The sequence below is a fragment of the Sinohyriopsis cumingii genome, chromosome 13, assembly GCF_028554795.1.
Source record: "Sinohyriopsis cumingii isolate HCF-2022 chromosome 13, ASM2855479v2, whole genome shotgun sequence".
NCBI classification, from domain to species: Eukaryota; Metazoa; Mollusca; class Bivalvia; order Unionida; family Unionidae; genus Sinohyriopsis; species Sinohyriopsis cumingii.
Window position 1 is genome coordinate 79,624,517 of NC_142973.1, and position 22,678 is coordinate 79,647,194.

General features: G+C 35.5%; 1 protein-coding gene across 3 annotated transcripts in view; it reads left to right on the forward strand.

The window, feature by feature from the left end:
* The window catches only part of LOC149785879 (low-density lipoprotein receptor-related protein 2-like), a 157,808-nt gene that overhangs the window by 88,892 nt on the left and 46,238 nt on the right, over positions 1-22,678 (forward strand). For all 3 annotated transcript variants that reach the window (XM_089979863.1, XM_089979864.1, XM_089979865.1), the window contains 5 exons: positions 3,287-3,523; positions 6,081-6,279; positions 6,660-6,787; positions 14,464-14,617; positions 19,869-19,981. In XM_089979863.1, the coding sequence (XP_089835989.1) occupies positions 3,287-3,523; positions 6,081-6,279; positions 6,660-6,787; positions 14,464-14,617; positions 19,869-19,981 (831 nt within the window). The remainder of the gene's footprint in view (positions 1-3,286; positions 3,524-6,080; positions 6,280-6,659; positions 6,788-14,463; positions 14,618-19,868; positions 19,982-22,678) is intronic.

A 22,678-nucleotide genomic window follows, 5' to 3' on the forward strand; every position in this document is an offset into this window, starting at 1 on the left:
TCCAGCAGATCGGAAAAGGGATTCCTTACTTCAACGGGAGATTTGGTTGCTCCTGTTTAAGCAGGTGGTGGAGAGTGTGCAAAAACCACAATCACTAAGGCTGTCCCTGATTCAAAATATGAATGGCAAACTCAGGCCTATAATCGATTTATACTTCCTCCAAAGTTCAAGATGGAGATGGTGAGGTAAATCCGCCTCTCCATCCGACAGAGTGAGTATGCTGTCTTGACCTGACTGACGCATATTTTTACATCCCTGTTCATCCTGCTTCACACAAATATCTTCACTTTGCTCAATAAGACACCATCTATCAATTTACAGTTCTTCCCTTTGGCTTCTACTTCAGCCCCTTTGTTTCTGTTCCGATTGACATCCTGAACAGTGATTGCAGCATACCTGGGCGATGTCCTTCAGAAACACATGGTAAGTTTGACCCTGCTTCAAGGCAGAGATGATCTTCTATCTCTTCTGCCTCATCTGGGTTTTCTAGTCAACTGAGAAAAGTCAGCTCTTTATCCATCCCAGAATTTTGTCCATCTGGGTATGGAGTTTTTCACCAACTGCAATCTTGTGTAGCTTCCTAGTGTCTGCATCGACAAAATAATAGAACTGGTCATTTAGCAAGGGAACTCTTGCATCTCCTCAGTTCATTCAATGTAGTGGTGGACCTGATCCCACTTGGATGCCTTTTTATGTGCCCCTTACAGATGTCATTGCTGGCTCAGTGGTGCCCCATCTCAGTTCCCCTTGATCAACTCATCTGGATCATGTGAGAGATTCGATCCTCCTTGTTTCCTTGGTGCACCCTAGGTTGCCTGTCCAAGGTAATCCTGCTGGAGAAGTCCCAAGCAGAAATAACAGTTTGCACCGATGCCAGTATGCATGGTTGGATTGCCCACCTGTTGCCGGACTTCACTACTGGATATGAAGGCTGTCATCAAGGCCTTTGACTTTTGGGAAGATTGACTCTCGGGCAAAACAGTCCTCATCATGTCCAACAATTTGGCAGTGGTGACATACCTCTTCAGACGGGGACACCAGATCATCCAACTTGTGTGTCCTGTTGTGGCAGTTTCTGTGCTGGTGTGATAATCTCTGTATCGTCAGACATATTCCTGCAGGCTCAATATCCTGACCAACACCATATCCAGGAGAGGCTAGCTCCTTCACATGGAATGGTCTCTCAACTCAGCAATCTTTGCTTGGATCTGCACCCTCAGGTGATGACCGATGGTTGATCTTTTTGTGACAAGGTGGAACCACAAATTGCCCACCTTTATCTCTCCTGTTCCAGACCCAGAAGCCTGGGCCATGGATGCACTGTCAATCAGTTGGGATGGGTTTTGGACCTTTGCCTACCCTCCCACAGTCATAATACCAAAAATAATACAGAAGTTATGGCGTCAAGATTACAAGATGATTCTGATCACTCCTTTCAGGTTTTACAATTCCTTGGCCACTGATCTAATTGATTTAGCAATTGATCTACCCAGGAAGATCCCCACCAATTAGAATCTCCTCATGCAACCATGGTTAAGAGTGTTCCATCCCTGCCTGGACTGTCTTCTTCTACATGACTGGCTCTTATCAAGTCAGCTTGACAAGTCAAACAATTGAAACCTTTGATTGTGGAGAGAATCTTAAGACCAAGAAGGCCCTTCACCCTGAAGGCTTATGAGGGGAAGTGGCATGTGTTTCGGGATTGGTGCCAAACTCATCACATTGTCCCTTTGTGTGCCTCACTCCCTCAATTTGGCCAACTTTTTCTCTGGTTTTTTGAGGAGAAACAGTTGGCTCTGATCACTATCAAAGGCTATCGATCATGATCTTGGACACATTCTGTCATCACATCAGATATGATATTGGACATGATAAAGATCTCTCAGATGTGTTACCTAATTTTGATCTCAAGCAACGAGAATCCACAACATTATTTCCAAAATGGAAGTTGTCCTGGGTTCTAACTTGGCTCAGCTCAAGCAAGTTTGAACCTCACTCATGTTTTGCTAAAGTTCCTATCATACAAGACACGTTTCCTGATAGCTTTAGCCTCCACATGCAGGGTCAGTGAGCAACACGCCCTTTTAGTTGACCTGAACTTAACCTTCAGTTCAGATTAGATGGTTTGGTAGTCCTTGTTATACAACCATGCTTAGTTACCAAGAATTGATTGCCATCAGTAGGTAATCAATGAATCATCATTTGTCATTTCTTCCATATATAAGTCTAGAGTGGAAGCCATGCAAGATTCTGTCTGTCCCCGCAAGCACTACTTGAGATGCACAGAAGCAGGTTGGGGCTTGCACCAACACCTCTTCTTCCCGGTAAAGGCCAGAAAACAAAACATCACCCCTCAGGCCATTGCTTTGTGGCTAAAGTGGATTATATACTCAGCATACTATGAGATCTCTCAAGATCAGAGTTGCCTCATGAGGATTACAGCTTAAGAGATTAGAGCCATTTCTGCAAGCCTCACTTCCCCAGATCAGGGGATCTTAGGCTGTGTTGCTTGGGTCATCAGGAGAATGGGTCATCTTTCATAAGGGGAATCCAGTCACTCATCATAAGAAGGATACCTGAGGTAGAGGCTGAGTGCTCAGCATCCCTTCCTCCTATTACTTTTTTCCTAATATAATGTGGCTTGGGGAACATATTAAGTAAATTATGTTTCTCCAAGAATGCTTACCCAATCACATTACTTAAATACCCTTGCAACCACCGTACCATGCGAGCATGTGCGGTAATGTCTAGCTCAGCTTAGAACTGGCAACAGAATTCACTATAATTCCAAATTAATGTTTTAATCCAAGAATATTATTGAACATTTTTTAAAAATTTCCAGTGAATTATAATTTAAATAAATATATTTACCCAAAATAAAAACTGAGCACAACAATAAGACTGATTCAACTTCAGATGTCATAGCAAGAATGAATAAGTTAAGTTAACAAGTTTATGTACCTCTCCACTTGACCTAGGTTGCAGTTACCATTTTCTGGAAATACTCTGTCAACTTAATGGAAAATTTCTTTTCTGGAACTTTCTAAGGTCAGAATCAAGACCGTATCTTTAACTCGAACTGAAGTAAACATATTTACAATTAATTTTCTGAATATTTAATCTATAATCATAAAGAAGTATTACCTATAAGCTTTACAAAATAAAAACAGTACAAATTAAATATACATAAAAACACATACCTACATACATCCACACACAAACACACACACACACACACACACACACACACACAAAGAATATGGTTGTAATATAAATATATTTTCAGATCCGGTTAGTGAGAACTTTTTGCTTGTGAGCGATTGGACGCATCATGAAATATACCAGCTGGACCTTTCTACTTTCAATATCTATGGAATTGATGTCTTATTCACTAAAAGTCCAGCAGGCATAGCCTATGACCAAAGATTAAAGAAGCTTATTTGGGGTTCGTTTGACCAATCAAACAACGTTATTTCAACTGCTTTTCTAAATGGGTCGAACGAAGAAGTGCTTGTTGATATTTGTAAGTAAAATGCATTTTTCCTCATGCTTTTCAATGATATTTACCTGTACATGTATATGTATCGTATGTTACAATATTTAAACCTTGGGGCATGATGGGGGGTGTGATCAGTCAATGTGCACAATGGTTTTCAGAATTTCAATCCACTTTCGGTAGTTGGAACTTTCCAGATACATGCTCAGAACTTTTGGGTAGAATTGAGGTGGGTATATAGATGTGTGACAGTTTTGGAATTTGTATCCATCCCCTGGGGGTTGGGACTTAGACACCCACACCCACGCATGCAAGCATATAAAATGTGAAGGTGAAATACTGGTAAATGCAGGATTCATGATGTCAATAAAGAAAGAAGAACATTTTTAAGTTGTCCCCTCCTTTATAAAAGAATATGATAATACAGCGAAGTTTTATTTGTTTTCAGTTACATTTTAACATATTTGCTTCAAGAGTGTTCATTAACATGACACAAATCTACTTAACATTAACATGGCACACATTTTTGCTTAAATGGTGTTGATTAACATGACACACATTTACTTAACATTAACATGGCAGACATTTTTGCTTAAAGGGTGTTAATTAACGTGACATATATTTTCTTAACATTAACATGGCACACATTTTTGCTTAAAGGATGTTAATTAACATGACACATATTTACTTAACATTAACATGGCACACATTTGTGCTTAAAGGGTGTTAATTAACATGACACATTTTATCATGAATATGTAAATGCAGTATTTAAACATGCTTTTTGCCTCGGATACAGGAGGTTGTGGGTTCAAAGCCTGGACAAGTCATACCAAAGACTTATAAAATGGAACTAACAGCTGCCTCGCTAGGCAGTCAGCATTAAGAGGTTTGTGCTAGGACTGGCTGTCCTGGTGTCAGGATAATGCGACTTGGTGGAACATCATGCTACATGTCTGCAGCATCATGCCTCAGTGCTGGACATCACTATAAACTGCCACACTGCAGACACTGTAGTGATATGACTGAAGTTGTTAAAGTTACATTAAAAATCCAAATCATACACACACACCTACATATATGCTTTTATTTTAAAATGTTCTGAGTTAAGGTAGAGTTCACAAAATATGGAGTGTGTTTTGAAACATCAGTCCAAAGACAAAGCAACCTGTGCCATCATCATGAAAATCATTTACTTTTAGTGATTATCTACCCTGCACACTTTTTTGTACCAATTATCTATCACTAACCATTATTTTGTACAATTTATGTATCCATAACCCTTATTTTGTACAAATTATCTATCCCATACCATTATTTTGTACAAATTATACATCCCCAACCCTGATTTTGTACAAATTATCTATTCATAACCCTTATTTTGTACAAATTTTCTATCCATAACCCTTATTTTGTGCCAATTATATATTCCTAACCTTTATTTTTACTAATTATCTATCCTGAACCCTTATTTTGTACCAATCATTATGTTGTTGTTGTTGTTGTTGTGGGGTTTAACGCCATTTTTCAGCACGATAGGCTATACATGGCGGCCAGTATTAATGGTGGAGGAAGAACCCGGAAAACCCCGGAAAGAACCACCTACCCACGAGAAGCTACTGGCAAGCTTTCTCACATGCCCACACTGGCTGAATCTTAGACTCGAACCGCCACAGACAGAGGTGAGATGGCAATGATCCGTAACGAAGAGCACTTTAGACCACTTGGCCACTCGGGGCTCACAATCATTATGTAACACTTATCTGTCCATAACCCTTATTTATACAAATTATCTATCTATAACCCTTATTTTGTACAAATTATCTGTCTATAACCCTTATTTTGTACAAATTATCTATCCATCACCCTTTTTTATACAAATTATCTATCCATAACCCTTTTTTATACAAATTATCTATCCATAACCCTTATTTTGTACAAATTATCTATCCATAATCCGTATTTTGTAGGAATTATTTATCCATGACCCTTATTTTGTACCAATTATATATTCCTAACCTTTATTTTTACTAATTATCTATCCTGAACCCTTATTTTTGTACCAATTATTTTGTAACAATTATCTTTCCATAACCCTTGATCTGTACTAATTATCTATCCCTAACCATTATTTGTACTATTTATCTATCCTAAATCCTTATTTTGTACCAACTATCTAACACAAACCTTTATTTGTACCAGTTACCTTCACTAACCATTTTTTGTACTAATTAACTATCACAAACCCTTATTTTGTACCAATTATCTATAACTAACCCTATTGTGCACCAGTTATTTTCACTAACCTTTATTTTTTTACCAATTATGTATCACTAACCCTTATTTGGGCAGTAAAATATATCAGATAAAAGTGAGCACTAATGAGTTCTTGTTCATCAAAAGGTAGGAAGATGGTTCTGTTAAGTCTCCAAAAAGGGCAGACTCAGAAATGACAGTATTCATAATTTATTATTTTTACACCACCTGAAAATAATTTCTTTCAAAAATGAATACTTAAAACACAGACATCAGCTGAAAATTATAGGAATGATCTTTAAGCCATAATGTTAATTTTTTGTTATAGATCCCAATGAAATATATCCTGAACAAATAGCTATTGACTTCTCAACGGGGAATATTTTCTTCACTGCACCTGCAAGGAGTCTGTCTGCTCTCATGGAGAAAGGATACATAGGTGTGTTGTCTAGCAATGGTCGCCATTCCAGAAAGCTTATACGTGGTGTTGACAGGGTGTTTGACATAGTTCTTCATCCACAACAAGGGTATGGCTACAAAATTTATGATAAATGATGCAAAGTAGACTCCTGTTGATCATTAGTACATATTCCAGTAGCATGTTAATTGGGGGTGGGACTAATAAAAGGGTTAATTTTCACATTCCCTGTATGGTGTGATTTTAACTCTCATTGGTCACATCCATTCATCAGCATTTACAACTCAGTTGCAGACTGTAATTATAATCACACCAAAAGAGTGGTTATGCTATCTTGCAGCAAACAACTAAGTTTACTAAAGATTTATTTCAAAATGAACTCAACAAGTAATTACATATTTTCCATCACTTTAAAGGAATAAATCCAAGAATATCTTGCCTTTGACGTTTAATTTTCATTTTATCATTTTCATGTAATTTTTTTGACAGACACATGTTCTGGACATTGGGTGGTTCCAGTGGATGCATTTGTAGAGCAAATATGGATGGAACAAACACTGTGCAGATTGTTTCCAAAACTCTAAGTACTCCATATGGGCTGACCATTGATTATAAAGGTGAGATTCTGTCTTTCAATCTGTCTGTGGTCAAAGTGTGATTTCCATTCCTTTTATCAACAGTGACAATGATGTGACAGTCAGTCATGACCAGAATTCAGATATATTCCTTGTTCCTGTATGTGACATTTTTCTCCACAAACACTGACCCCACTATAGCACACTCCATTATAACACAAATTTGGATATAGCACAGGCAAGGTGTGGCTCCCAAAATTTTATATACATGTATTTTTCTCACACATGAAAAAAATTCTTTTGGAAAAGTATGAAGAAAAAAAATGTAAAAAGTTTATTATCATTTTGGGGAAGAGATCGTGCATGAATAATACAAGACGATCGTGGAGGAGAAATTCAGAGGCCCCATGAAAAACAGCTGCAAGTTACCTGATATAAAATGCACTGAAATTTATCTATTGTTACATAAACAATTTCTTTGTCCTTATGGAAAAACCATCGTAACAGTGCATTGTTATATCATAATCCACTTATGTTCAATCAAGCATGAGTCCTGAATGTTGTGAGATATCTGCTTTTTTGTTGTTGACATTTCTGGTAGCAGAGATCAACTGGACAAGGCATTATCTTGTAATCTATTTTTCATCAGATTTTCAGCCACTCACTAGTAATTGATATATTTACATACACTGACATTTGTATGTGATGGTATGTAAAATTCCTCTTCTTTCCACGCAGAATTAAATCCTTCAGAACATGTTCTGTACTAACCCTTGTCATCAGACCAGAACACCTGCATCTCTATCGCCTGTTGACCCTTTGTTAAATTGAGTGGAAGACAGCATCACTCCGCTACCACAAATGTAAAAATAAAATCTTACTTGTTGGTTTATTCATTAAGCAGGGAGGAACTGCAACTAGAATTGACCAAATGATGGCTGTGCTGTGAAAGTTTCCTTTTTGCAGGGAAAACGTTTGTGCTTACGAATACTACCAATGGCAGCTTAAAATGCAAACCAACTTTTATCAACTTGAGACGTACTGAAAAGTAAATGTGCTTCATCATTCGTTACGTAATTGTACTATGTTTATCCACTGAATCCTGTGACAAAATTATTGAATATTTTAAATCTGTGTACATTTTTTTGATGGAATTACTTGTATTGTGGACTTGATGGCAAGCAAAAAGGCCATGTGCAGACATTATATCAGCTGTAGTTGACTTGGAGGCAACCCAAAAGGCCAAGGGCAGACGTTGTATCAGCTGTAGTTGACTTGGAGGCAAGCCAAAAGACCAAGGGCAGACATTGTATCAGCTGTAGTTGACTTGGAGGCAACCCAAAAGGCCAAGGGCAGACATTGAATCAGCTGTAGTTGACTTGGAGGCAAGCCAAAAAGCCAAGGGCAGACATTGTATCAGCTGTAGTTGACTTGGAGGCAAGCCAAAAGACCAAGGACAGACATTGTATTGGCTGTAGTTGACTTGGAGGCAATCCAAAAGGCCAAGGGCAGACATTGTATCAGCTGTAGTTGACTTGGAGGCAAGCCAAAAGACCAAGGACAGACATTGTATCGGCTGTAGTTGACTTGGAGGCAATCCAAAAGGCCAAGGGCAGACATTGTATCAGCTCTAGTTTACTTTGAGGCAAGTAACACAGTCTTGAGGTCGTGACCCTCAATTGGTGTCAGAAAGGTTATGTCAAGCTGTGGCTTTTTTTTTATCTCTCAAACACCATCTGTGCTGTCCTGGAAGTGATATACTCTTGAATAATTCTAAGGTGGTCTGTTGCATACCAGCAATAATCTGCTCTATTGCTTCATGGGTGTACAGAGTCACAAAGTACAGCATGTCAACATTTCTGTGTGGCCCACAGTTTAAAAGATGCTTCAAGGACTTTGTGTTGTATATGGAATCTTCTTGTAGTCAAGTAGGTGAGTTTTAAGATCATTTTTGAATGAGATCACTGTGTCCTTACATCTTTAATCTATGGGTTATTTGTTCCAATTAAGTAGCTAGGGAAATTAATATTGTGTCATTTCAGTTTAACAGTAGGAACAATGAAAATACAAGTATTGGAGCATAAGTTTCTAGATGAGGTGTACACATGGATGAGGTCAGATGGATAAATCGGACTGGACTGGAGCCAGTCAACAAAATGCATGATAGAGAACAGATTATGTGTTTGATTCTAGATTGAACATTTAGCTTGTGAAGGTATCTAAGCAGGTGGAGGTGTGCTGATTTTTTTGTACTCAAAGTATGATCCTAGCAGCCGTGTAGTGAACTTTTTAAAGTTCTGTAGTAGAAACTGAGACAGACCATATAGGAGTGAATTACAGTGATCTAGTACTAAAGAACACACAGGTTTTAGTGGCATCAACTGAAAAAAAAATTATGAATGGAGATGATGCATCTTAGCTTCAGGTATGCATCTTTGTATATCAGGATCCTTGCATATGTTCATGCTGCTGTAATGTCAAGAGTGACACCTAGGTTTTATTCTGACTGTGAATTTTAATGATGTTACTGTTGGCACTTAATTGTTTGAGGTAAAGGATGTGAATGAGAAAGTCTCTGCATAGTGTTCAGGATGGCTTCAGTTTTATCATCATTCATCTGTAGCTTTGTTACATGTCATCCATGACTTAATGTTGGAAATGCACCTCTCTGTGCCTTGGGCAGTAGTCTCAACTTCAATTGAGCAGCTAGATTTGTATATTTCTATGTCATTGGCATACATTGGTTAGACAATGCATGTTGATTAATGACACTTGAGAGTAGCTGAGTGTATCATATGAAGATAACAGGGCCAAGAACAGAGCCTTGTGGAACACCCAGACATAGATCAACTGGGCTGGGGTGTTTTCAATTTACGAACACAATTTATGTCATGTTGGCAAAGTAGGATGCAATCCATACTAAAGCTGTAATTGTGAATACCAAATACATGTGAAGAAATGAAAAATGGAATATTGTGTTAAATGCCACAGACAAATCAAGGAAGGCAAGGACTGTAATTGTTCCACTGTCCAAAACAAAAGAGATGATTAACTACTTTAAGAAGGGAAATTTCAGTAATATGGTGAGGCAATATGCTGACTTTACATTTCAAAAAAGACTATTTGAATTCAGATGCGATATAAGCTGGGATAGAATAAGTTTTATAAAAAATTCAGCATGAATAAGAGGTTTCAGTGCAGATCAAGTGTCCATTTCTTCAGGAGAAGCTTTACAATAACAGCTTTGAAAACATGTTGGGAATTCCCCTATGAAAGAGAAGTATTCATGACATTGGTCATGCAGCAGTGGTGTCAGAATTGGATCGAGTTTACATGACTTTGGTGTGCACTTCATCACAATTGTGTGTACCAAATCCATAGAAACAGGTTCAAAGGCTGTTAAAAGTTTGCTGTGTGTATTCTGTATCACAACTGTATGGTGATGTTGAGTCCATTGAAATTGTGTTGTCAAGCCTATCTTTAATAGATTGAGCTTTGTCATGGAAGAAATTTTCAAACTGGTACAGTAGGACGAGTGGATATAAGGTTCGTAATCTTGAAGAGCTCTTTGCACTTTGAAATTTCAGTGATCTTGGTACTGTAGTAGGTTGATTTTGCTGCATGAACTTTATTTGTGACATTCTTCTTAGCAGCTTCATTGATATGCTTAGAAATAGTGAGGCTGTTGGAAAGCCAAATCTTCTCAGTCTTACAGTGTTCTCTTTTAGCAGCGCAAAGCTGATCCCTAACACTACTGTACCTTGGAGAACAGTTTTGAACTGATACTCTGCAATTATTCCTTTCAATGTAATGATTGGCTATCTGCAGCATCTTCAACTCCATGTCCATGTTTATTTTAGACATTGTAGAAGATAGTATCTGTTCCATGGAATATCCATGTAAAATAACAAGTTATACAGCCTTGATATGGATTTACACTTTCATGTTCTTTATTATCCCCATTTGCTGTATTTTAGTACGAGCAAGTTATACTAATTTGAGTAATTATTTTCTACAAAGAGCTTATTTCAGGTTAAAGAAAAAAATAGGTATGGCCTAAAATATACATGTTTTTTCTGCTTGAAGGAAAACTAAACTTTTGTATGTCACTAAACTCTTGTATGTTGTAGGAACGATTAAATGATTCCCAGTTGTTATGTACCAGAAATCCTGTACCAAATGAATATTAGCCATTCCAAAGAACAAAGAACTCAGTGCTCACTTTTGTTTTTATCTCAGTACTTGGTGAGGTTGAAAGATTCTATGGAAGAGTCAGTGTACTGATTTACCTATATGTAATTTATATCAGACATTCCATCAGAACTTCAGATTCTCAGCTTCCTGCCTGTCCCACTTAAGGTAATTTATATCAGACTTTCCATCAGAACTTAAGATTCTCAGCTTCCTGCCTTTCCTAATTAAGGTAATTTATATCAGACTTTCCATCAGAACTTAAGATTCTCAGCTTCCTGCCTGTCCCAATTAAGGTATTTATTCTATATTCAGTATACACCATATTATTTTATTACTATAAATGATTTATTTTGCACAAATCTTTGAGTGTGTACTCTGAAACTCTACAGCAAACAGTTACATTGAAATGAAACAGATTGTCCAATTTTTACTGTTGCAGGAATTCTGAAACTTGACAGATTATCTCTAAATGAAATAGAGTAATTGAAAATTTGCCCATTTTGATATATTTGGTGGTGACATTGTTTAAATATTTTTTTAAGTCTTCACTATATATTTATGTATAGTTACTGTTCTATGGTCACAAACTAAGTAATAGAAAGAAGTAAAAACCAGAGGTTTTGTAATTCTTTACAAATAATTTAATTATCAGTGTTATAACATGAAAATGGAAGAGGAATTTACAGATTATGAACTGAATCCAAAATAATCCAAAAAAAATCTATTCAAATAAAAGAGAATACAATATTCAGAATGAATCTCAGATCCTAAAATGCACTGGTCTGCCAATAGTCCTGATTTATAAAAATGGCATTGTCCAGAACTCCTTTGAATAATTCACAATGGTTCCAGAATAATATTAGTCCAATGAACACTTTGTAGTTTCAATGAATAATCTAAACAAATGTTTCCTCTTAAATAATATCTAAAAACATTACATACATCTGAAGACTGATGTTACAACAAGAACATAAGATATGAGACTGACCAAAATTTTCCATCTCCATGTACTTAAAGTATAAGGGATGAAAATGCATTTCACTATTACTAGCTATGTGACTTTTTGCAAATATCCCACATCTTAAAATAACCCACCTGACCTAATCTGTCTAATGGGAATTTACTTAATTCTTCTAAAAACCTTCGAAAGGGAAACTCTCAAACTTGTCAAAATTATTACTACTAATATTATTATTATTAGTAATTTGATCACAGCTATTTATAGATCCTACCCAGTCTTGTCACTCATAATATTTAAAAATATAACCTTTACATATATACAAAGTTTAGCTGTTGATAATGATAACTTAGTTATGAATGAAATTTACAAAAATGTATGTTGCTGCATTTGTATAGGAATTTATGAATTAGTTTTTCAGAGTAATACTGCACAACTTTGGGAGAGAAGTATTAATCCGAGATAACAAGTTCATATTTTCCCAGACAAGTGCAGTAACCTTTTTATTATATAATCATTTTGTTATTGCATCTAAGGCTTAATGATAAAAAGTACAATACAGGAAACGAATTAATTGAATTTATGCTGTATTGCCAAAAGTACACAACCGTTGATTCATCAATATACAATAAGAAAATGCAAACATAGCACCACCCAGTGACCTTTTGAACTTCCTCATGCACTTGACATTAGTTTATAAAAGAATTGTCATTTTGGTCTATTTAAAGTTAAAGTCATATTGTGATTAAATGTACATTGCAACAACTTTTCCAGTTGGTCTTGAATCAATGGATATTTTTTGCTTGTTTTTTTGGGTGTGTGTGTGATTCTACTCAATTCTGCTGGTTATGGACTAGATTTATCAGCTGTGTCGATTCTGCATGAAATACTTGTGATTTGAGAAGGGAGGGATGTGCCTTGACTCTTCTACATCTGTGCTTCTGTTCTGTCATTGAATATTTGGAATCATGATGTGGAAAAAATATGATCTCTTTCAGTTGAAATTATCAAAACGATGCTTTGGAATATCACATTCATTTTATTTTGGGTGCAGTAAGGAGAATGTTATTGTGGTTGGAAATGTAGTCAAAATTACAGTACAATTCACTGTGTTTCGTCAACTTTTAGAACACATGACATAGCTCATGTAAGGATTTGCAGAACTAAGAAAGTACATTTTGAGGAAAGATACAAAAATGTAAGTATATTTATTATCGGCTAAGGAAGACATATTTATGCTTTGTCTCTTGCATGCCTTTAATAGGGAACCCAGCTATATTATGACGAAACAATTAGCGCTTTGACTTATAAGATGATACACCTTTGATAGATATGCAATAGTCATTGCTTTACTATGCTATTTTTATATACCCAGAGTCTCAGCACTGGTCATAGTCTAAACCATTCTATTTATGAAAAGTTACAAACATTTCGACTAAATAATTGTGTAAAAGATCAGAATGGTATTTTCAAATAGCATCTCACACATTTGTTATAGACATTGCAAATGCCGCGTTCATTCATTTGCTTTTTTGAAAGTTTCATGTGTGACTCAGTAAACTGGTCCACATTGTTCACTTTATCATCTCTACTTTAAAATAGACAAAATAGCTGCTTTAGTTCATCCACAAAAAATCTAATAAACTGAAACCTACAGGTCTGCTACATGAGTGCACATATTTTGTTTGTTTACAAAGTAGTTTCTAATACACTTTGCTATTTTTAGACATGTTAAGGTGTTCAGTATTGCAAAATACTGAACAACAATTTGGACAATATAAAGTTAATGGATAAAAAAATGGGCATATATCTATCTATCTATCTATGCATCCATCCATCCATATATATATATATATATATATATATATCTCTGTGTGTGTGTGTGTGTGTGCAGTATTATTGATACATAAGGAATTGGCTGCCAGGTTTTCTTTTATTGATAAGCTTACACAACAAGTAATATATGAAAGATACAGCATACATACTATTCTTATATTTTTTGCAAATTGCATACAAATACACATGCGAATGTTGCAACGAAGTTTAAGATTAACTCATGTAAACTGTGCCGATGGAGGGAAAGAAATCTTCACATTCCTTCACAGTGTTTCCACATCAAAATGTAGTTCTTCAACAATTGTGGCTTTTAACAATCCTTCTGGAAATTTGTTAATTTGCTTCTTTTTTTCAGTTTTAATCTTCTTTCATATTGATTAAGTTAAATGAAAGAGGACATTTAGGATTTAAACACAAAAGAAAATAAAGCACTACAGACATACAACATCCCAAGCAGTGAATCTGCGGCCATTCAGTAACCTGGTTAGCACATCAAACTGAGTGCGGGAACACATTAAATGAATGACTAACCACCATAAGGTAATTGTAGCATTTAAAGTTATTTACAGTAGATCTAAGGCACTGTTTTGCTTTACTTAGTGATTGATACTGAACATAACATTGTTTATACCCCCCCCCCCCCCGAGTCAGTTATGGTCACTCCCATTAAATCCATAATGGAATGATCTTTGCTGTTAGATTTTGTATATCAATAACTATTTTATTTCAGCCAATATCCTGTACTGGACAGACTGGAATGATCGAATATCAAGCATATATACCAATGGTAGCTTCCGAAATGTGCTTTATCAAGATTATGGAAGCTATTTGGCGGACATCGTATTCGGAGGGGGATACTTATACTACACAGCGTGGAATAAACCGTAATACGTCAGTCTGTCTGTCTATCTATCTGTCTGTCTGTCTATCTATCTGTCTATCTATCTATCTGTCTATCTATCTATCTATCTGTCTATCTATCTGTCTATCTATCAAGTAATAAGTTTATTTAAAAAGGATAACACAATTGTCTCAAGAGCTAATCTGCCTTGATGCAATCATACAAAGGAACTTATTTAGATTCAAATGCACATGTATACACACCCATACATACCTATACATAGTGACAGGTAGATGTATACACACCCATTCATACCTATACATAGCAGTAGGTAGAAGTATAAACACCCATACATACCTATACATCATGGCAGGTAGCTGTATAGACACCCATACATACCTATACATAATACATGTAGTAGGTAGAAGTGTAAACACCCATACATGCCTATACATCGTGGCAGGTAGGTGTATAGGCACCCATACATACCTATACATAATAGTAGGTAGAAGTATAAACACCCATACATACCTATACATCATGGCAGGTAGATGTATAGGCACCCATACATACCTATACATCGTGGCAGGTAGGTGTATAGGCACCCATACATACCTATACATAATAGTAGGTAGAAGTATAAACACCCATACATACCTATACATCGTGGCAGGTACATCTATAGATACAATATATTTACTTTCTTTCCTTTAACCAGATGGATACTTACCCTTACATATTGGAGCCACATTGTCAATATACATGACAGAATAGATGAATAGTATATTTGATGATGTCCAGAGGCGTTTATTAATACAAATACAGTTGTTTTCATTCTCATTTTAACTGCATCTCTGAAACCACTTGATATGTTGTTTTTGGAAGTAGGAAATAGAGTGGGCATTTCTAATCTCAACTGGAATACTATTCCAGAGCAAAGCTCCAGAGTATTGGAAACTTTTTAAAAATAATTCCTTATTTGGTTTGGAAATTTTATGCTTTTTGGTAGATATGGATTGCAGGCGGGGAGTATTGCCAGGTAGCCTATAATGGAATAGTGATAGTAAATATTCAGGAGTACTATTATGAGATATCCTGTACATTAATTTGGCTTTTCTCAAACGGATTCGGTCTTTAATAAGTAATATTTTTAACTTTCCAGCTAAATTTTCCTTGCTTTCTTTCTGGATTGATATTAGCCCAAATGCTCTTTTTTGAAGATGTGCCAGCTTTGCTATGTTTATATCATTTGAATTGCACCATACTGTATTACAGTAGTCTAAATAGGGTTGTATGTAACTGTTACAAAATTGTTTTCTTTGCCTTTCAGGGAGAAAATGTCTTATCCTACTGAGTAACCATAAACTTGAATTGACATATTTTTACTGATATGTTTGATATGTTCAGTCCATGATAGGTTATTATCTACCAGAACACCAACTAGTGTATCATGACAGACCATTTGCAAATTTTTATCCTTCCATGTCAGACATAGTTTATCACTATCAAGATTTGTCCATTTTTGCCATGTTGAGATAAGTAATATTTTAGTTTTCCAGTATTTACCACCATGTGTACCAGTTGTCCTTTGTTTAGGGCATTCTGTAAAGATATTTCAAGTTCATGTTTTATGTTTTGGATATCTGACTATGTTGTGTCATCTGCATAGAGATCTGTAGATGATATTGAGTCCCTTAGTAAAAGTTTTAGGTCATTAATAAATAAAATAAATAGTAATGGACCTAGAATTGAACCTTGTGGTACTCCATATCTAATTGTTCCAGATTCAGACAGAACATTATTTATATAAACATGTTGTGTTTTCTCACTTAAGTATGAAGTAAAAGCATATGATTGTGGTTTCATCACATTGGTAAATCTTCAGTTTCTTCAAAAGGATTTCTTGATCCACCATGTCAAAAGCTTTCCTGAAATCTACAAACACAGATCCTATTATTCTACCTTGGTCAAGTGCTTGAAGCCATTTGTCAGTTAAGGAGATCTAGGCAGTCTCACGTGAATGTTTGTCTAAAACCTGATTGATTCAGGTGTAACAGCAATTGTTTGGTTAAACACGACATGAATGAGTCATTGACATGTTTTTCAATCAATTTTGACAAGTTTGGTGGTATTGAGATTGGCCAATAGTTATCAGCATCATTCTTGGAACCAGATTTGTGAACAGGAGTTACTTTTACAGTTTTCCATATTTTGGCGACAGATGAGGTTGCAATACTTAAATTGATTATGAATGTTATGCTATCTAAAATAGCAGAGGCAGAAGATTTAATGAGTTGTGGACCAATCAAGTCCTGTAGCTTTCTTGGTATCAAGTTCACTGAGACATTTTTTAACAAAGTATTTTGATACTGGTGGAGTAGAGAAACATACCTCCTTAGAGAATTTGCTGTTGAAGAACTTTTTCATTTTATCAAAGTTGTTTTCTATCACTGGTTCTTTTAATTTTGTGGTAATGTTGGTGAAAAAATTATTGAAAACATTTGCAATGTCACTATCATCAGTGACTATGGTGTCATTTACTGGAAGTGAGTGAATTTTATTTGTCTGATCTTTGTGTGTTCCTCCATTGAGTTCATTTAAGACTTTCCAAATGGAGTTTATGTTGCTCTTTTTGTTTTCAAGCAGTGATTGATAATAAGTTTTTTTTAAAGCATTTTTATTCATACTTGTTATTTTATTTCTCCATACTTTATATTGTGCATGGTTTCCCATAGCCTTGAACTGGTCTCATGTTTTCATAGCATCTAGGATTTCGGTAGTAAGCCAATTTGGTTGGATTTCATTCTTTACTTGATGTACTTTCATGGGTGCATGCTTAGAGACTACATCCATAAATAAGTCAGTCCACAACCTCAGAGCTTCATCTATGTCATCCAAATTTTGGATCAAATTCCATTGAACTTTAAATAGGTCATTGAGAAATTGTTTTCATTATAATTTTTGAACAATCTGTAAGTGATCATTTTGTGTGTATTTTTCTTATTTCTCTTGCATTTAACCTTTGTTGTCAAAAAAGTAGGATAGTGGTCACTAAGACCAACATTCGGTACATTAACACAAGCCACATTGTCTGGTAGGTTGGTATAAATGTGATCAATAAGAGTGCTTGATTTTTCTGTTACCCTTGTGGGCTCATTTGCCAGCTGGACTAGGCCAAATGATTAAAAAAGTTCCATCCAGTTGTTTCTTATTTGAGTATTGAGAATTTCCTTATTTATATCACTGAGTATATATGTTTCTTTCTCCTTTACAAGAACATTTTCAATTTGTTTCAAAAAGTTATCATTACAAATTGCTTTGGAGGAAGATGGCCTATATATGAAACCAACTAGGAAACTGTAACTGTTATAAAATGGTTTTCTGTGCCTTTCAGGGAGAAAATGTCTTATCCTACTGAGAAGGCATAAACTTGAATTTAACTTTTTTTACTGATATGTTTGATATGTACAGTCCATGATAGATTATTATCTATCAGAACCACCAAGTAGTCTAATCATGACAGACCATTTGTAAATTTGTATCCTTCCATGTCAGACATAGCTCATCACTATCAAGACTTGTTCTTTTTAACCATGTTGAAATAACTTTTATTTTAGTTTTTGCCAGTATTTACCACCATGCCATTGCATTTGCGCCAGTTGTCCAGTTTGTTTAGGGCATCCTGTAAAGAAATTTCCAGTTCATTCTTTGTGTTTTTGATATCTGACAATGTTGTGTCATCTGCATTGAGATCTGTCGATGAAATTGAGTTTCCCAGTAAAAGTGGAAGGTCATTACTAAATAATATAAATAGTAATGGACCTAGAATTGAGCCTTGTGATACTCCATATCTAATTGTTCCAGATTCAGACTTAACATTATTTATATAAACATGTTGCATTCTCTCACTTAAGTATGAAGTAAACCATATGATTTTGCTTTCATCACATTGGTAAATCTTCAGTTTCTTCATAAGGATTTCTTGATCTACTTTGTCAAAAGCTTTCCTGAAATCTACAAATATAGATCCTATTATTCTACCTTGGTCAAGTGTTTGAAGCCATTATCAGTTAGGTTTCTGTTACATGGCCTGTTTCACCACAAAAATGACAATTAGTGGATGTTTTCCTGAATATAGGGGTATAGCAGTTTATATTTCAAAGTAATAAAGCAGTTCCTTTTGTGCTCAGGTGAATTTAGACCTTAGAATATAGTTTTAGGTTGACTTTATTTCCTGTGTTTCCATTAAAGAATGAACAATACTGGTCTATATAGTGCAAATTAAAATGTTCACATAGTTCAATAAGTATTTCATTTCTGGGTTTTACTTGTGCATCGACATGAGAAGGTATCCCAGAAACTATTATGTTGCTTGAACTTTTAGAATGCAGAGTGTAAAGCAGACTTTCACAATTGTCTTTATTTCATCCAGGCTATGATCATCACTGTTGTTCTTTAAGATGTGAGGTCCATGTTCAGTACTCTGAATTACTATTGTTCTGTAATGTGTGAGGTCCATGTTCAATACTCTGAATTACTATTGTTCTGTAATGTGTGAAATCCATGCTCAATACTCTGAATTATTATTATTCTGTAATGTGTGAGATCCATGTTCAATACTCTAAATTACTATTGTTCTGTAATGTGTGAGGTCCATGCTCAGTACTCTGAATTACTATTATTCTGTAAGATGTGAGGTCCATGTTCAGTTCTCTGAATTACTATTGTTCTGTAATGTGTGAGATCTATGCTCAATACTCTGAATTACTATTGTTCTGTAAGATGTGAAGTCCATGCTCAATACTCTGAATTACTATTGTTCTGTAAGATGTGAAGTCCATGTGCAATACTCAGAATTACTATTGTTCTGTAAGATGTGAGGTCCATGTTCATTACTCTGAATTACTATTCCATAAGATGTGAGGTCCATGCTCAATACTCTGAATTACTATTGTTCTGTAAGATGTGAGATCCATGCTCAATACTCTGAATTACTATTGTTCTGTAAGATGTGAGGTCCATGTTGAATACTACATCAGTTACATCATTTATTTTTTTCCTCTCTTAGTGTCTTTACAGACTAGTCTCCCTTTGGCTACTACCTACAGGATAAGATCTATGCATTTCTGAAAGATGATAACAACAAATGTGTCAGTTTCCTCCTAGTGTCTCAATATTATGATTTTCTCAGTTATAGTTAGTTTGTGTTAGAATGTTATATATAATAGTCTGTAAATTTTTCAACAATTACCACGCAGAAGTAACTTTTAAATGTTATTTCTTCAAAATTCCAGACATATTACAAGGATAAGTCTTACCAACACTTCAGATGTAGGGCAGCTTTTTGACCATGGATTATTTGGTACACTTGAAGGTTTAGCTATTTATGTTGGGGAGCAGCAGCCAGGTAAATAAATTTAAAATGTGTTCCATGCACTTATAGATAATTCTAATGACTGTTTTGATCTGTGTCCATCATGTGTATTACATTGTCCAGCAATAATTCCATTTTGCCACACTGGATGCATTATCTCAAAAAGAATCCACCAAAATTTATTTTATTTATGTATCAACATGATGGGGTTGATTATGAAAGCCCTCTTCATGTATTCAATTTAATTTGCATATATCAACATGATGGGGTTGATTATGAAAGCCATCTATGCATATTTAATTTAATTTACATATATCAGCATGATGGGGTTGATTATGAAAGCCATCTTCGCATAATCTATTTAATTTGCATATATCAACATGATGGGGTTGATTATGAAAGCCATCTATACATATTTTATTTAATTTGCATATATCAACATGATGGGGTTGATTATGAAAGCCATCTACACATATTTTATTTAATTTGCATATATCAACACAATGGTGTTGATTATGAAAGCTGTCTATGCCTATTCAGTTTAATTTGCATATATCAACATGATGGGGTTGGTTATGAAAGCCATCTATGTGTATTCAATTTAATTTGCATATATCAACATGATGGGGTTGATTATGAAAGCCATCTACACATATTTTATTTAATTTGCATATATCAACATGATGGGGTTGATTATGAAAGCCATCTATGCCTATTCAATTTAATTTGTATATATCAGCATGATGGGGTTGATTATCAAAGCCATCTAAGCATATTCAATTTAATTTGCATATATCAACATGATGGGGTTGGTTATGAAAGCCATCTATGCTTATTCAATTTAATTTGCATATATCAACATGATGGGGTTGATTATGAAAGCCATCTATGCATATTCAATTTAATTTACATATATCAACATGATGGGGTTGATTATGAAAGCCATCTATGCATATTCAATTTAATTTGCATATATCAACATGATGGGGTTGATTATGAAAGCCATCTATGCATATTAAATTTAGTTTGCATATATCAACATGATGGGGTTGGTTATGAAAGCCATCTACGTATATTCAATTTAATTTGCGTATATCAACATGATGGGGTTGATTATGAAAGCCATGTAAGCATATTCAATTTAATTCATGTTAATTTGTCAGCAGAAAATTCATCATTATCTCTGTTATTTTGATTATGAATAATGTCTTTACTGTGTCAATGTATACATTTCAATTCTTCTTCAAATATTAGACATATCAATAAGATTTAGAATTAGTTTCATTATTTATGACATTTAAAACACCAATGAGGATTTAAAGCTGTATTTTGGAACATATTTTGACCAAGATTAGAATATAAATTAAGAAAAGCAACAGCTCAGACAATTTGGATTATGAATCGCATTAATCTGGCCTGTAATAAGCTGCTTTCACTAATATATGCTGTTTCTACTGCAGTAATGAATTAATTAACTCTATTGATTACTTAATTTTTATGCCCAGCATGTGTAGGATATGAGACCACCAAAATAAAAATAGAAATTAAAAATTTAAAAAAAGCTTTCTAGCTCAGTGATGGGATATAATTCTTGGCATCAGCTAACTTGTGTATCTCTACAATGGCTTAATAAAGTATGGACACAATGGCATCCCTACTATGGTACAATGGTGTATGGACACAATGGCCTCCCTACAATGATACAATGGTGTATAGACACAATGGCCTCCCTACAATGATACAATGGTGTATAGACACAATGGCCTCCCTACAATGATACAATGGTGTATAGACACAATGGCATCCCTACTATGGTACAATGGTGTATGGACATAATGGCCTCCCTACAATGATACAATGGTGTATAGACACAATGGCCTCCCTACAATGATACAATGGTGTATGGACACAATGGCCTCCCTACAATGATACAATGGTGTATAGACACAATGGCATCCCTACAATGATACAATGGTGTATAGACACAATGGCATCCCTACAATGGTACAATGATGTATAGACACAATGGTCTCCCTACAATGATACAATGGTGTATAGACACAATGGCCTCCCTACAATGATACAATGGTGTATAGACACAATGGCATCCCTACAACGGTACAATGGTGTATGGACGCAATGGCATCCCTACAATGGTACAATGATGTATAGACACAATGGTCTCCCTACAATGATACAATGGTGTATAGACACAATGGTCTCCCTACAATGATACAATGATGTATAGACACAATGGCCTCCCTACAACGGTACAATGGTGTATGGACGCAATGGCATCCCTACTATGGTACAATGGTGTATGGACACAATGGCCTCCCTACAATGATACAATGGTGTATAGACACAATGGCATCCCTACAACGGTACAATGGTGTATGGACGCAATGGCATCCCTACTATGGTACAATGGTGTATAGACACAATGGCCTCCCTACTATGGTACAATGGTGTATGGACACAATGGCCTCCCTACAATGATACAATGGTGTATAGACACAATGGCATCCCTACAACGGTACAATGGTGTATGGACGCAATGGCATCCCTACAATGGTACAATGATGTATAGACACAATGGTCTCCCTACAATGATACAATGGTGTATAGACACAATGGTCTCCCTACAATGATACAATGATGTATAGACACAATGGCCTCCCTACAATGATACAATGGTGAATATACACAGTGGCATCCCTGCAGTGGTAC